Raw genomic sequence first — 15311 nt, 5'->3', positions numbered from 1 at the left:
CCGGAGGGAAAGATCCTTTCTTGACGAAAAGGAGTTTTGCAAGAGACTTGCACTTCCGTCCTCTCTAAAAGAAAGGCAGGACGGCGAGACTGACAGCGCACATAGATCACTCACTTTCCTCCTGGGCAATGTCAGTGTTAGGAAGAGTGCTGTATTGAGAGAAGGTATCTTGAGAGAGATTTGCCCTATTGACTCAAAAGGGTGACCCCCTAAGTGCAAGCAGCACCAGGTAAATCCTACTGTGGTGCTAGAGAGTGTGTGCCAGGTGTCCACCCCATCCAGAGAGGGACGCATCCCTCTCCCTACTGGGACCCTGAGTAGTATGCCAGGTCTCACTGCAGTGACCATTCACCTCTTGTTCTGCACTGGATCGAGGCTGAGGTGGCAGAACCATCTCTGGATTTTTCTCATATGGAGGAGTTCCAGGGGCGCACAATACACAAACTAAGATCATAAAAACCGGAATGACCCAGACAAGAATTACCTAAGAGGTTTTATGTCTGCCAGGCCCAGGGATCTGCTGTATCCAATTGCAAATGTCAAGATATGTATGCCCAAATGTCCATCAGATTTGAAATCTTTCTAGCTTCACCCAAAGTGCGCCGTGACCTACAATGTGGGTTAGAGTCACGATTTATCATTTGTTCGTGAACTTTTCCTCGATGGTAAATGAACATGGTATAAGTGGGATAAAGCCCTTGTAGGTGTTCACGAATCAATTCCTGATAAAGGACGCCTCATTGGGCCATTGGGCCTTACATATATCATTTGTTTCTGGAGTCTTTTCATCCCTGTGAGGTTGCAAATCAACCACTGGAGAGGGTTTCTTGCAATGCCAATGAAAGGTTTTGTAGAAAAAAGCAATATTTAATCTGCATGAAGGATTATTTAACGTTAAGGGCTAGGTTGTGTGGATGACTTTTTGTCTTGCTCAAAAAGTCAGGGTCCTTATGTTTTTTAAGAAAAGCATGGTTGTAACTATATTCACATTGTCAATGAATGAATATAGAGTTCTCTTTTATTTTTAAAGTTGGTCCATTAAAAACCGGAATAGTCAAGAGATGTCTTTTACTGTAATAACTAAAACAAATGATGTTATCGTTTGATTTGATTTTCCATCTATTTTTCCGATTTGTTACTGTTTGGAATTGAGTTCATAATAGCATTTACTTAAAGTGTATTTGTTCTTGTCTTATTTTCTCTTTTGCCGTCCTTCATTCGATGTTTTCTAATTGTTTTTAAATGATATGTCTATTCCACATTAGCTTGCTGTTCCTTGTTTATCAAGTATGCATTTTCTTTCGTCTTTGTACTTAGCTTTTCCCCAAAGTAATATTGAGTTTACAGATGCTTGAGAAGAGATTGGTGGGGTGAGATTTGTTTTAATCTGTGCATTTAAGACATTTATTACGAGGATATTGTTGCCTTAGAAACACATTGTTTGTGGTTCAGTATGATTATTTATTTAAAGAAATGTGATGGACATCCCTATGATAAATCATTGTGACTGTAGAATTAAACAGATGGGAAACTATTTCTTTCCTATTTCTTGCTGTCCGGTACCACTGCCACTAACAGATGTGATTTTTAGGCTGTGAATTTCGCTTTATGAAAAACAGCTTCTTCGTGGTTCTTATATGTTAATACCAGGTAGCTTATGTATAACAGGATGACATTTTGGGCAAATATTTATGTTTTGGAAAGCATCATTAATATTTGAATTGGATGCATCTTTTTCCCTTTGATTTTTCCCAGCCATGGAAAGTGTTTAAATATTAATGTAGCCTTGAGTTACGCCTCAAAAGTGTTTAAAACCCAGAGGCTAAAGTACTGTCGAACTAGTATAATGCCCAACAATACTACTTAGGTATAGTTTGGCATATTGTAAGCATTGGATGGATTTAGTTTTTAGACACAATGTCTGGGACACATACTGCACACAGACATTATTGGCAGTGACACAGTGGCACCCCAAGCTAATGCTTATGCTCGACACGCCCAGCTAATATTGAAGTAATAAAGACAGGCCTTGTCCAATTTTAAATCAGTATTACATCATGTTACAACATGCATACTGAGACATCCGTCACTTTTTCTTCAGTCCTTATGTGAGCTGACTGACAAAGCAGCGCAGTTTGTTGGGTTTGAAACCATTTAGTCACCGAGGCAGACATCCTTTCCTACCACTCAAAGGTCGGGTGACAGCAAGGGAGTCTGGTGGAAATGTGGCTAGGAGGGGCAGCTCTTGATGGTGGAATCAGAACGGGTTGAAACGTTTCCACAGAGCTAATCCTGTGATTGATGTGGTTCCATTAGAGAGGACCTGAGGACCTTTGAGTGGCAGAGATGTGGCACGACACGACATCTGTTCCGTAGCCTCTAACCTCAGGTAACGCTGACTGACAAGCCACCGTGTCCAAAAAAACAACAGGCAGGCAAATAGCAGTCTGATAACAGACATTAAGCTGACCGCTATCCTCAGCTATTATCTACTAATGATAAGTTGATTTAGTGTAGAATTACCAAACACAAAGAACCAACAATGCATTATTAGCCTTGGACTGGCATTTATCTTATATGTAATGCCAGGTGGGAGAAATTGACAAACTGCTATGGCTATTTAACGCCAGGGATATGTTTTTAAGAAAATGTCCTGCATTTTTATCTAGTAAACAAATCTCAGCATCTGAGGCTTTCTTGCATTCCTCAATACCTCTAGACGTGTTATCTCTGTAAATGCCATAAAACCCAGTGCATTTTATAGGATTATTTTAATGTAACTGCATTGTAGCAGTTTGTCTTTGGACCAAATGTTAATTTTAACTGAAACTATGAGGAGTTCAAGAATCAAGCACACTTTTTTTTAGGATAACATGACTTAGCACACAGTTCCTAAATAAGTAAAACACAAGCAGTATCTGCATCGGATGATTTGCTCCTGGAAAAGATATATACTAGTAAACTGGTGCTTCATTTTCAAAATATCTGAAATGAGTTATGGGGATAGACAAGACTGAAAGCCAACAGAGCAGCACAGGAGAAGCCTTGTGGAATGTATGATTCAAGGGTCTTTATGAAGGTCAATGCCCCATCTATAATACACACAATAACGGGCATAATGTGTGGTGACACAGAGAATAGCACAAGGCAGAATAAAGCTGGAAGAAAAGGAAGCTGCGCCAATAATGGTTTAACAATATGTACAGATATTTTAAACAATTTTTGTGACACTTGATAAGGAATACGCACTGTGGGCGGTGCAGACTTACTAACCAATTGACGCCTGGGTGCTACGTTAGGCCGCCTACTGTGTTGAACCCTTGACTTGATCAAATGACAACTGTGTGTCCTTGCTGCAGGTTTGAATGCAAATGCCCCCTTCCTGCATTTTGTTACCACTTATAATTTCATTATGTCTGATCATGGCCTTCTCTCACCTTTTGTTCTCTATTATTTACATACAGTATAATCACTGCTTTTGCTCTCTCTCTCTCTCTCTCTCTCTCTCTCTTCTCTTCTCTCTTCTCTCTCTCTCTCTCTCTCTCTCTCTCTCTCTCTCTCTCTCTCTCTCTCTCTCTCTCTCAGCATAGTCAGCTTGAGAGATAAATCCCCCACTCCTTTTGTATGTAATGTGAGACCTCCACAAGTGGATTAAAGTAATAATCACCCTTCCTGTTGCTGTGGTCCAGAGAGGTTGCCCAGGAGGCTGCAAATTACTGCAGTCACCATTAGGACAGCTGGGGCCTGTCATGCTAACAGAAGATGAGACATTTAGGGCAGCAGAATCACAGGAGAGAGAAATGCGACAAGGCAGGAGCAGCTTACAATCAATATTCTCTGCCAACCTCCTTTATGTATATGACCAGTAACATCCACCATTATGTGCCTAACCGCAGTGCTTGACATAATTGATTTGGGCTGATATGTGTGTGTGGCCATGTGTATGAATCAGTATGTATGTGGCAGAGGGAGGGATGGAGAGAGAGAGAGAGAGACAATGCGATTCAGTGTGTGAGGAAGCACGATTGATTCACAATTGTGAAATTAATTAGGGCTTTTAATTGTTTCATTATTGTAGAGGTATCAAGCAAAGCATCGACACAATCAAAAAAGGTTGATACCTGGCTTGCAGATCCAAGGGTGTCGAAAGGTTTCGTTCCTCAATGTTTACTCTTCTAGAATAGCAACTTTTGCCATTGTTTGTCTCGAGACAAATGCTTGAATGTAATAAGATATCCAAATTTAAAGTTGACATGCCATGCTGGTCCACAATATTGTCTCCAAAACAAAGAATGATCTAATCTTTTAAAAGATAAATGTTCAAAGACTAACAAAGAATAGATTTACAATATAGTATGTCAGAATAAATGAAAAATATCCCAAAATTCTTGGAAGAGAGTCAAGGTAAGCAGGCCATTGGCATTTATGACATGGCAGATTTTTCTCCCCTTTAGTCTTCACTCTCTCTCACCCTTATCTTCTCTCCCTCGTTCTCTCCCCGCCTCTCTCTCCTGAGGCATTTATGTGGACGAGAGAGGAATGAATCACAGTGGAAGTAGTGAAGAAATAACTTTTCATGTGAAAACACCTCAGTTTTTATGGCTTTACTAAATGATCCATAATGCGGGCGGGGAGCACTCAGTCCTGCAGATTAAGGCGGGTCGTAGCGGGAAAGAGGCTCAGTGCTGCAGCCGTTAGACCCCTCCACTGAAGCTCGCACCAGTACCACACCAGCTGAGACAGACACAAATCTCTTTTATGAGGCTGTCTCTTAAATAGCTGTCAGTCTAGTGTCTCACACGTGGCACACTCCTCCAGCTCCCCTCACAGTAATTGAACCATCTCTCCCAGAGCTGAAATGGTGTGGGAAGCCATTCCGACAGCCTGTGTTGATACCATTAAACCAAACTTGTGCATAAATCCACGGAATCCTCCAAGACTAGAAAAACAACCCTATTTCTTACTCCATTTAACCAGAGATGGTCCCAGGGTTACTTTGCATCTGAATAGTAATTACATAATCCTTCGAGAGAAACTGTTTGCTTCTTAAATATAATTGGCAACACAGACTGTATGTTCATATTTTGTGATAGCTGTTGCTTCTGTCATGTTCTTCCCACCATGTCAACGTTACAGCATTGTCAGAGGTATTATGTGTACCAGTAAGAAACAGACTAATTCATAGAAAGATTCATAGAAAGGACTAATGTCTGAGCTGCAAATTCTAAGCATATTGTATTTACTTCATTAGTTGCTAAACTCACATACCTGCTGGGACTTTTTAATGCATTAAAGAGGTGTTATACTTTAACAATAGAATTATAGAAACATTAATAATATAATAGAAGTGGTAAGAAGTGTGAAATAAACAGCTGGTATTGAACCCTAATTATGTCTGAAGCATTTTGCTCTGTTAGAGGGTTAAATGATTAACCCAGTCATATACTCGTTAAAGTTGCACGGCAATGAGAAACCTTGCAAAACACGGTTCTCATGAATGCATTGGTGAATGCTAGGGAAACATAACAAAAAAGGAATTTGCTGTCATATCTTTTAATTATACTGAAAATCACTTGAAAAGATTTGCATATGAAAAATAGCACGTTGCTGACTTTTCTATTTTAATATTGTTTTGATGGTGTAAATATCTGCAGGCTCTGAAGGCATGAGTAAGTGAGGTGAATAAATATCCATTTGTTCAGCAAGTGTCACAATTCTAAACGTGTTGTTCCCAGGCCCTCTGACCTCTGGTTGACCCTTGCAATTTTGACCTCACCTGACCTCACCTGACCTCACCAGGTCACCCAACAGTAATGTACTATAATAAACACACACACACACACACCTGGCTACACCATTTCAGTAAGAAGAGAATATCAACCATTGATTGATGGCAATAAGTTTGAATGTTTAAATAAAAAATAACAGCACCAACAGAAGGTATATAATTGACTGGGTCATTCAATTTCATCATTGGTGTTATTGCATAGATATGTTCAGAAAAATAAAGTTTTCTTGTATAATGAAACCAAAAAAACTCATCCAAAACAAATGTGCCCATCAGGGGGAATAAAGAGAAACAAACCTGTATATTTTGGTAATTAAAATTATTATTGCTACGGTGCGTGCTGTCTCATCTGAGAGCAATTTGTGATTGAAGTTTTAGCTGGTGAGAGAAAAACAACTCTTGAGTTAATGAATATCTGGAGCTTCTCTCCATTAGACATACTTCTCCTATTCCAATATGCATTACATTCGAATCTGAGAAAGTCAATAATTTTTATTGAATTCCCACAACACCATCAACAGTAGAATCTGCTTAAGTGAGATTCCAACCACGCCAACAGTTACTGTAAGTAATGACTTCTCCCACTAAAAACACTGATGCAGGCCAGAGCTCTAATAAGAACCCAAGTGCCAAACTCCCTGGTTCACTTCTCTTTTTAATATAAACACAATAAAGAAGCATTTGCATTTATATAGTTCTTCCAAGCCATATGACGTTGCTGCAAGCCTTTACCCAGAAACAGCTGAGCATCAAACTGATTGTTACCTGGGGAAAATTAAGATAAGGGAGTAATCCCATGGACGAAAATGACTTTGTTGGACCCACAGCGGTAGGGCCAACCATGTAGACAGAATTAGCTCTCCCCTGCCTGCTGCCAGTAATGAAAATACCTATAAAGCCTTATGTTTTCAATATGATAAAGACAATATCTCACTCATCCCCCAACTGGTATTCAGCATATCTTGATCTTCTAAGGATCAGGGTGGTGTGCACTTTGGTATGTTTGGATGGAGTAATGTCTGTATTGTACAACTCAGAATATGAATTAAAGGCTCATTCCATCCTATTTAATATGCAGCGCTTTGAATCCACTGGGAGCGGCAATATATCAGGATACAAGGCTGTTGACATTGCCAGAATTCATGATTCTTTGGAATTGCACATGCTGGAGGAATGCTGATCCATCCATCCCTCCCTCCATCCATTTCTGTGTGTCCTCACTTATCCCATTTCACACCAATTGTTTTCTCAGGATAATTTATCTTTGAGCTAATTTGTCACATTCCCATGCAGATCAGAATAGCTGCAAAGCTGAACACCCTCATTTCTTTCACTCTTATCATCGACCAGGTAGACCACATATGCTGTTCGAATGCAAACGGGCCAGTTCCTGTTTACATTAAGGGCGAAGAAAAGAGTGCTATCGGCGACAGTAACAGGATAGTGATCTGAGCTGTCTGATTTAATGGCCAGCTGACTTTAATGATAATCCACTGGCCTCTCCTTCCCTCTTTGCCCCTTAAGAGCTCCATTGGATGACAGGAAACAAACAGTGCTCTGACACTTCCCGCTAATTAGCATCATTAGCATATGGCCATTATGTGGCTGGACAGTAGCATGACAGGGCTCTGAGAAAGGCTTCAGCGGTGACCTTTGGTGGACAACACCAGCTGTCAGTAATTACCCATAGCATTGGCCAGAAGCATGGAGACAAAGACCGACTTCTTGTCCTTGAGGACCTATGGCGCCCAGTAACGTCTCCCTTTTCCTTTTATTTTTCCTGAGAGTGAAATTATTTATAGAAAAGAAAAGAAAATGCTCATTTGCTAAAAGGCAAGTATACAGTTGTTTCTTAACCCAAACATGAAGTTTTAAAGGCTTTAGGTCGAGCTTTCACTAAAATGTGTGACTAAATGGAGAGATGTGCCAGCCTATTTGCTGCCATAGGCTTGTGTATGCACACTGTTGACAAATATACTACTCTGGAAATAATTACTTTAACACCTGCTCCACAAATTCAAATTTTGAGGCTTCATGTGAAAATTATTCTATTCTCTGCCTAAGCGCGGTAAACACAAGTAATTGTTTGTTGTAGATTTCTTCAGCTTCTATCAGTCTTTGAAGATAAATGTTGACTTTATGCCTCCATGTTTCCTTTCATCTCTGAGTGCAACTTCCTTGCCGATGAGAGGCAAAGACAGCTCTGAGCATCGGTGTAGTGAAAAGGTAATTTCAACTTAAAAAAAATGTGTTGAAAAAACGAGATAAAATAGCTACCTGGTGCAGTGCTATCTAAATGCATTAACCTGCCTCTCCCAAGTATACTCACAGAGTATGCATGTACACACAAACAGGTCTCGGCACAAACTCATACATTCATTGCTGTTACTTTACTTGTGAGTCCCCCATATCAATGTGCTGCATTCCCTAGCTCACAACCTTAACCGTAACCATCACATCTGCGTGCTTAACCCCAACTTTAACCCGTCTCTCTTAACCTTGACCTAAACCAACATTTTTGTTGAAGCATAACAACAATGTGTTGCCCTCAGGCCGCTCTTTGAAAGAGCAAGTATGGGCACTACTTTGAACAAATCTCCTCACTCTCAACGTCTTCAACTCATATTGGTCCTTGCAAAGATACAGACGGACGGACGGACGGATGAAATAAACACCCACATTCCCACTTCAGCCTTTCCATATACAGTGTACAATTACAGCACTTGTCTAAAGTTTCCCCAGTGGCCTCCTGGCTCAGAAGCTTTTATTTATTTATTTTTTGACAAAATGTTGTTTCTTTTCAACAGGAACCTCCGTTATGAAGGTTACTGCGTCAGATGCTGACGACCCTGCGTACGGCAGCAGTGCCAGAGTGGTGTACAGTGTACTGGATGGAGAAAGGATTTTCACTGTTGACAGACACACAGGTAAGAATGACAACAGCAACACATTCAGCCCTCCCTACATCTGCTACTTTTTTTGTGCTTCTTCTCTTTTGCTACAAAACATTAATCAATGTCAAGCCCGGAGACCACAATTCCCAGATCAATCAAAATTCTGTGGCCAAAACCATATAATCAATTGGCCCAAAACAAGCATCTTATAAAGTTTCAGCCAATAACTACCAATAGACACAAAAAAAACAACTAACACCTGCATTCATTATCTGGAAATACAACATATTTCTGCAAAATTTTTATAGTAGCCAAGACCCAAATGACAGGATAGATAGTTTTGTAGATACACAGTAGAATTAGATATGCAATGCCTCACGAGATAAGAACATAATGCAATTGATATAAGTAAAACAATCTTCGAACATCATCCTTTTTTAATATTAATGCAATGTATTATCATACTGAGGCTGCTTTATTTCACAGTTGGTGCTCCTTGATATGCATTGGAATGTGGATCGCATAGATTTAACTGACTGCATTCATGCAGTCCATGTAGACCCATCTACATATAGTCCATCATGATGTTGGAGCAATGGTGCTGTATACTAGCTGCGGATTGGGCCCGTACTTGTGACAACCCTAATTTAGATGCATCCCCTCTGGCCTTTGGTGGATGAAAGAGGAGCATGTCATCTGTCTCCTTCCTTAACTCCAGTGCTGCATGTACCATATTTTGGCTACTCATAGAACATGGCCCTGGGCTAAATGTGAATCAGTGAGTTGTGTACCCAACACAATGCAAACCTTTGGGAGTGAGACAGCACACCAAGCCCAGGAAATGCATCAATAGATTCTGATGTGGAAAATCCCAAGGCGTAAAGTGGAATTATATTACTACTGCAGAGTAAACCAGCCAGCTTCTGATGCTGCTGTTACTGGGCCAAGAAAGAGAATGTCTCTTTTAAAATAAGAAGGACTATGTGCTAGTTTGTGAGAGAGACAGATATAGATAGAGAGACAACAGTACTGGCTGTTTGAGTAACCAAATGTAGTTTTTATGGAAACTTCAGGTGGCAAATGCCATATTTTTTCGTCCTGATGACAACAAGACATTGTGGTCCAGAGCCACGTCTAACATATAATCTCGCAACCTATTGGCTCAGTCTGACCACGACAAGCCTCTGGAGACAAGGTCCAATGTCTCTGTGGTTCCAGTGTAGACAGTGGATATCTGGATAACTGATATCTGGATCAAGACTTTCCCGTACCCGGTCATTGTCTTCAATCCGATTAGCAACTTGAGATGCGAGAAAAAGGTTGAGAGATGACCTCTACACCTACTTGTGATTGCGTCACAAGTAGCCAGTTTAATAGCTTAATCGTTGTCAGACGATAGCCGTTGTGTTCCAAAATTTGGGCAAACAAGTTTAGCCTCTTCTGCCCCCCCACACAGACTGTTTACCTGCCTGCCACCGAAGCCTCCCAAACAATAGTACTTGGACTTCAAACAGACTTCAAATGGAAACCAGAACGCTTCCGATGCCAAAATCTTGTTCTGTTGCCTTCAGATTCTGTTTTCATCTCACCACTAACTCTGCTAAAATGCAACAGAATATGCACTCTGGAGTGAACAATGCCATTGCATATAGTTCTCTCTCTCTCTCTCTCTCTCTGTGTGTGTGCGTGCCTTCTAACTCACTCACTATATTATATAACGTTCTCCATGTCCCTTGCTTGCTCTTTGGAGATTCATTTCTTTTAAGTTTTAGTCTCAAGTTTGAGTGCAGTCTTACCTACCATGGATGAGTTTTGATGCCATTCAGTGTGACTGAGGCATGCCTTCATTCCACCCCTATATATTATTCCTTTTAATACAGCTGAGCCATACAATGTTGTATGAGCAGAGGTGCAACTATGACACGATCTCTTCAACCCAGCCAGCCTGAGGAGGGGAAGTGGCATGTGCTGCACATTGTACGTGTCTCCATAATACAGTGCAGAGCATAACTGCTAACCACTAATGCAACCTTTCCCGTGACCTCACTTACTCCTCCTACTTTCCGCCGCTCTCTCGCTCTGTCTCTCTCCTTTAATCTCTCTCCTCCATCCCTCCATCATTAGGAATCATCATGACAGCAGTGGCCGATTTGGACCGTGAGACACAGGAGCGGTATGAGTTGGTCGTCAAGGCAACAGACATGGCAGGACAAATGGGCGGCCTCTCCGGCTCCACCACGGTGACCATAGTGATCACAGATGTTAATGACAACCCGCCGCGCTTCCCACAGAGTGAGTGTCTCCTGCACACGATCTTACTTTAGGGCAGTGACAGAGAGGGTGAGACGCAGGTAGGAAATGTCTGAGAATGTAAAAGACCGAAGTGAGAGTTAAGCGATGGAGGAGAGCAATGAGCCGACACATAGAAACACTGAGAGGATGATTAAAAGACACACAATATAGTTTGCAACCTGCCGGCCGCTGACACCGATATGCAGCGGCAGCATCAGAGACCACATTGAATGGCCTGTGTGTAGTCCAAGAACATCAACTAACTGAACCTGTAGCGCCTAACAAAGTGTGGAGAATTGATACGTTCCACCGCACATTTGATCAGTCTTTTTAAGCGAGGCTCAAGAGAGGACTGAATCAATACTGTTTATTGTTCCCTCATCGTAATGTTACATGTTTATGACGGTCAGGTTGTTTTGGTGGAGAAAGAAGAAAGTCTCTTTAGAGCAAACAGCTTCAAGAGTCTCATTTATTTTTTGACATATTGGACCAACGGAAGTACTTGTAGCACAATAAAAAGTGAGTGTATTTAAAAGTCAGATTTCCCTAGCCACTAATGTTCTTCCCAATTACTGACATGTTATTAATATATTCATGAATAAAATACTGAAATAGTTGGCCTCTTCCTTTTCTTGCTTTCATTTCTACTGTTCATTTTGCCCTCTTTTTTTTTTGGATTTAAACCAGAACACTGTTACTTCTGTTACAGCAGGGGGAACAGCATCTGACAACCTGGTGGATTGTATTTGATATGTCTCCACACACCTTTTCTTATTTCTGTATAAATCCTTTTTTTCCATCTCAGTAAATCATATTTATCCAGTCAGAGGGATAAACCCTGCAGGATTATAGTATCGTCAGTGTATGGTGTGAGGGAATGGAAAGAGATTGGAAAGCAGCTTCATAAATAAGATGCAAGGGAAGATGACATTCTGTATATGCAAGGACTTTGATGTGTTCACATAAAGTTTCATCTTTTTGCTTTTATCTTTGTATCTTGTTCATAATGGACTCTGGCAGACCGTAAACCTTTTCTTCAGTCTGTTCTGTCATTTGAACAGAACTTCAAATTTAGGATTGCCTACAAATAATAGTCATCATATATTTGATCATGCCGATTACTAAATATGATACCTGCTTTGTTGTTGTTGTCTTTTATTAATGCGATTTCAACACAGTTACAACTGCTTATTATATTGATCTAATTATATTTTAACAGGGATACTGTTACTGACTGTTTACTGTCATGTGTTCAGATGGAAGGCATTGATGTGTACCGACAAAATATTACTTTGCACACTCCCTTTTATGTGAATGCAATAGTCACACCTACAATAACTGCCTGAGGTTTACTTGTTGCAGTTCATTCATTACAATCCCAACTTCATTTTCTCACTACCCGTCTCTTCCTCTCTTTAGCTTCTTTATCTTTGTTACTCTCTCATCCCTTCCTCCTCCTTCTTTTCTGTTTCTGCTCCCAATCCATCTCCTCTACCACTATTCTCACTTCCAACCTCTCCACCTACAGCCATCCATCCATCTTTCCTCCACTGCCGTTGTTTTTCCTATTCTTCTCCACGTCACCTTTGTCTCTCATCCTTCCTCTTTTGTGGTGTTCTATTACTCCTACGCTGTTTTTTTTTCCACGTCTTCCCTCTGTTGATTTGCTAAACCTAACTCTCCTTGTTTTATCCGTCAATGCGATTTCCACCTTCGGCCACCTACTCCATATACCAGAGATGTACCAGTTTTCTGTGTCAGAGGGGGCAGCTGTGGGGACACCAGTTGGACGCGTCATTGCAACAGATGCAGACATGGGAGAGAACACAGACATGAGCTATCTGATCAAAGAGGAAGGGGAGCTCTTCAAGGTCACCACAGATGTAGAGACACAGGAAGCTGTTATCTCCATCAAGAAGGTACAGTTAACTTAAACGAATGCTGCGCTGCTGTTTCTGTTGTCTGTTAAGCCGATATTGATTTTCACCAGTGAAAAGGCAAAAAAAAACAAGCACATACAAATACTTTTCATTGCAAACACAGTATCTGGTTATTCAGTCTCTTTCCTCCACAGCATGCCACCAATGAGTTAAATGATCAAGCTTATTCCTTCCTGTGTTTCAAATTATAAACGAGAATCAAGAGATGGCTTATTTACGCTGGAAAAGGGTAACTCAAAAATCTAAGTAGCTACCATCAGGTATCTTTTAAATATTATATCAGGCTTCCTTGTCACACACATCAATCCTTACCATGTATGGTAGAATGGTATGACAAGTGATTGGGATTCTTTTGGCTAGAAATCAGCAAGTGAGGGCCATCTGCAGCTTGACAATCAACAAAAACAGTTTCGGGTCGTTTTGCTCACGGCAGTTAAATCTTTTTAGTCAATAAGCTGAACCACTAATAGGCCCTGTTCCGACAGAGAAACTCAATGCGCGTCTGAGGAGATGTAGGAAGAGAGATGATTGGTCTTCGATGATTGATGATCATTAGTTTCGCACTGGGGTTTGACAGCTACTGTCTGTGCCGAGTTTCTTCAAAACCTTAAAAGAAAATGCTGAATGCTAGCAGTAGTATCTTTTCATTGAAATACACAGATGTTAAAAGTGTTTCTCCTAAGTGACACATTTGTTGTGAATCAGGCCTAATAGCAGAATGGACATGCAACATTCAGCAGAAGTGTTTTGCGTCAATAGACTGTCAACGATGTTTTATCATTTTAGCTACCACCGGTGTTGACTTAGTGGTAAGTTGGTGATGCAGATGCAACAATAACTGGAAAGAATCCATCAACTCGGACAAGAAGGGATACGTGTACACTAGCGGTGTAACGGACCACGGTTGATCCGTGATCCGTACGGATTACTCGTCACAGTTCGGCACGCACGTGAACTGCGGATTAATTACACAGTTTAACGTTAACCACTGCAGTATGAAATAAAGTTTATTGACGATCGTTATCTGATAATATTCAGTAAAATATGTGATTACAATTAGTCTGGAGCCTTGTAGACCAGCTGCTATAATGAAACAACAATATGGATCATCAATGATTGACAATCAGTATCAGCGGCAAAAAAAAAACGGGATCACGGATCACTAAAAGTTATATTTGCTCACTTTTTTATTTTGTGCTGACCCGAAATTTGATCCGATCCGTGACTCTGAAACGTGATACAATCCGAACATTGAGTTTTATGATCCGTTGCACCAGTAGTGTACACTAACACATTGGTTGAAGTGCTGCTGTCATTCATTATTACTGTTACAATATTATGGCCATCAGTGTCAGTAATACACATGATGCCACTTTAAATGGCTTATGTTAAAGGAAACAATCTTGAAACAGAATCTTGTTTTTCTTTTAGCCACTGGACTTCGAGAGCAAGCGCACACACAATGTTGTTGTGGAGGCAGTAAATAAGCACGTTGACCCTCGCTTCGTAGACCTGGGTTCCTTCCGAGACCAGACCATTGTTCGCGTCAGTGTGTCGGACATAGATGAGCCACCCATCTTTCAACCAGCAGAGGGCACTACCATGGCGGTGCAGGAGGATGCAAAAGTAGGAGCGACGGTTGGCATCATCACTGCCAGGGATCCAGATGTGAAGAATAAACCTGTCAGGTATGGCAAGGGCTCAAAGGCCAAATCACCAAAAACTAAAATTCATCCTACTGTTAGAATGGTAGAATATTTACTAGACTTGAGCTACTTGTGTCAGAAAAAAAAGGTTATGGCTAATTTTTAGTCCCTCGAGTTGCATGTGAATTGTTTGTTATATTCTCAAACCTTGATCGGTGTGTACTGTCCATATGGATAACATAGGACAATGTGTACACACAATCAGGGTCCACAATGGAATGCAAACTTCTGCCACTGAAAAAACTATAAAGGGGCAGTCAGTAGAGGGCAGATCACCGCCAGGTGTGTCTGAAATGACAGCTGTTGTATGGTGTGACTGAATGAACACAACTCACAATTGGCTATCCACCCGTTTGGTCCGAAATTGTATCAGACCTGTACTTCATTTGCACGTCTCCCACCCTCTCATTTTAATCTATGCAGATTCCTGCACTGCCTCTGTGAAGGCGCGTCTCAGCTCCATCTCACAGGCGTAACTGCGACTCGAAGCAATTATTTAGGCAAAAATGTGTATATGTGGGGTTGAAGCCCGATAAAAAGGCAAGGAATAGCTGTGTGTGTAGTTCCATTAGCTGCGGCAGAATGCAATATTAGCTGTGGAAACAGAGGTGCACAGTCACTCACCCTCTCACTCACTCACTCACTCACTCACTCACTGATGCACGCACGTACGGATGCAAGCAATCGCAGG

The 15311-nt window shown here is 41.0% G+C and overlaps 1 protein-coding gene across 1 annotated transcript in view; it reads left to right on the top strand.

The window, feature by feature from the left end:
* Window positions 1–15311, top strand: part of cdh22 (cadherin 22) — a gene marked incomplete at both ends in the record, with an annotated part of 75321 nt that overhangs the window by 18270 nt on the left and 41740 nt on the right. The window contains 4 exons of the mRNA XM_079186458.1: window positions 8596–8715; window positions 10807–10974; window positions 12712–12893; window positions 14346–14602. Of these exons, the coding sequence (XP_079042584.1) occupies window positions 8596–8715; window positions 10807–10974; window positions 12712–12893; window positions 14346–14602 (727 nt within the window). The remainder of the gene's footprint in view (window positions 1–8595; window positions 8716–10806; window positions 10975–12711; window positions 12894–14345; window positions 14603–15311) is intronic.

This window comes from Pholis gunnellus, assembly GCF_910591455.1.
Source record: "Pholis gunnellus genome assembly, chromosome: 3".
NCBI lineage: Eukaryota > Metazoa > Chordata > Actinopteri > Perciformes > Pholidae > Pholis > Pholis gunnellus.
Note: the sequence above shows the minus strand (reverse complement) of the source record. Positions and strands in the feature narration are given on the sequence as shown.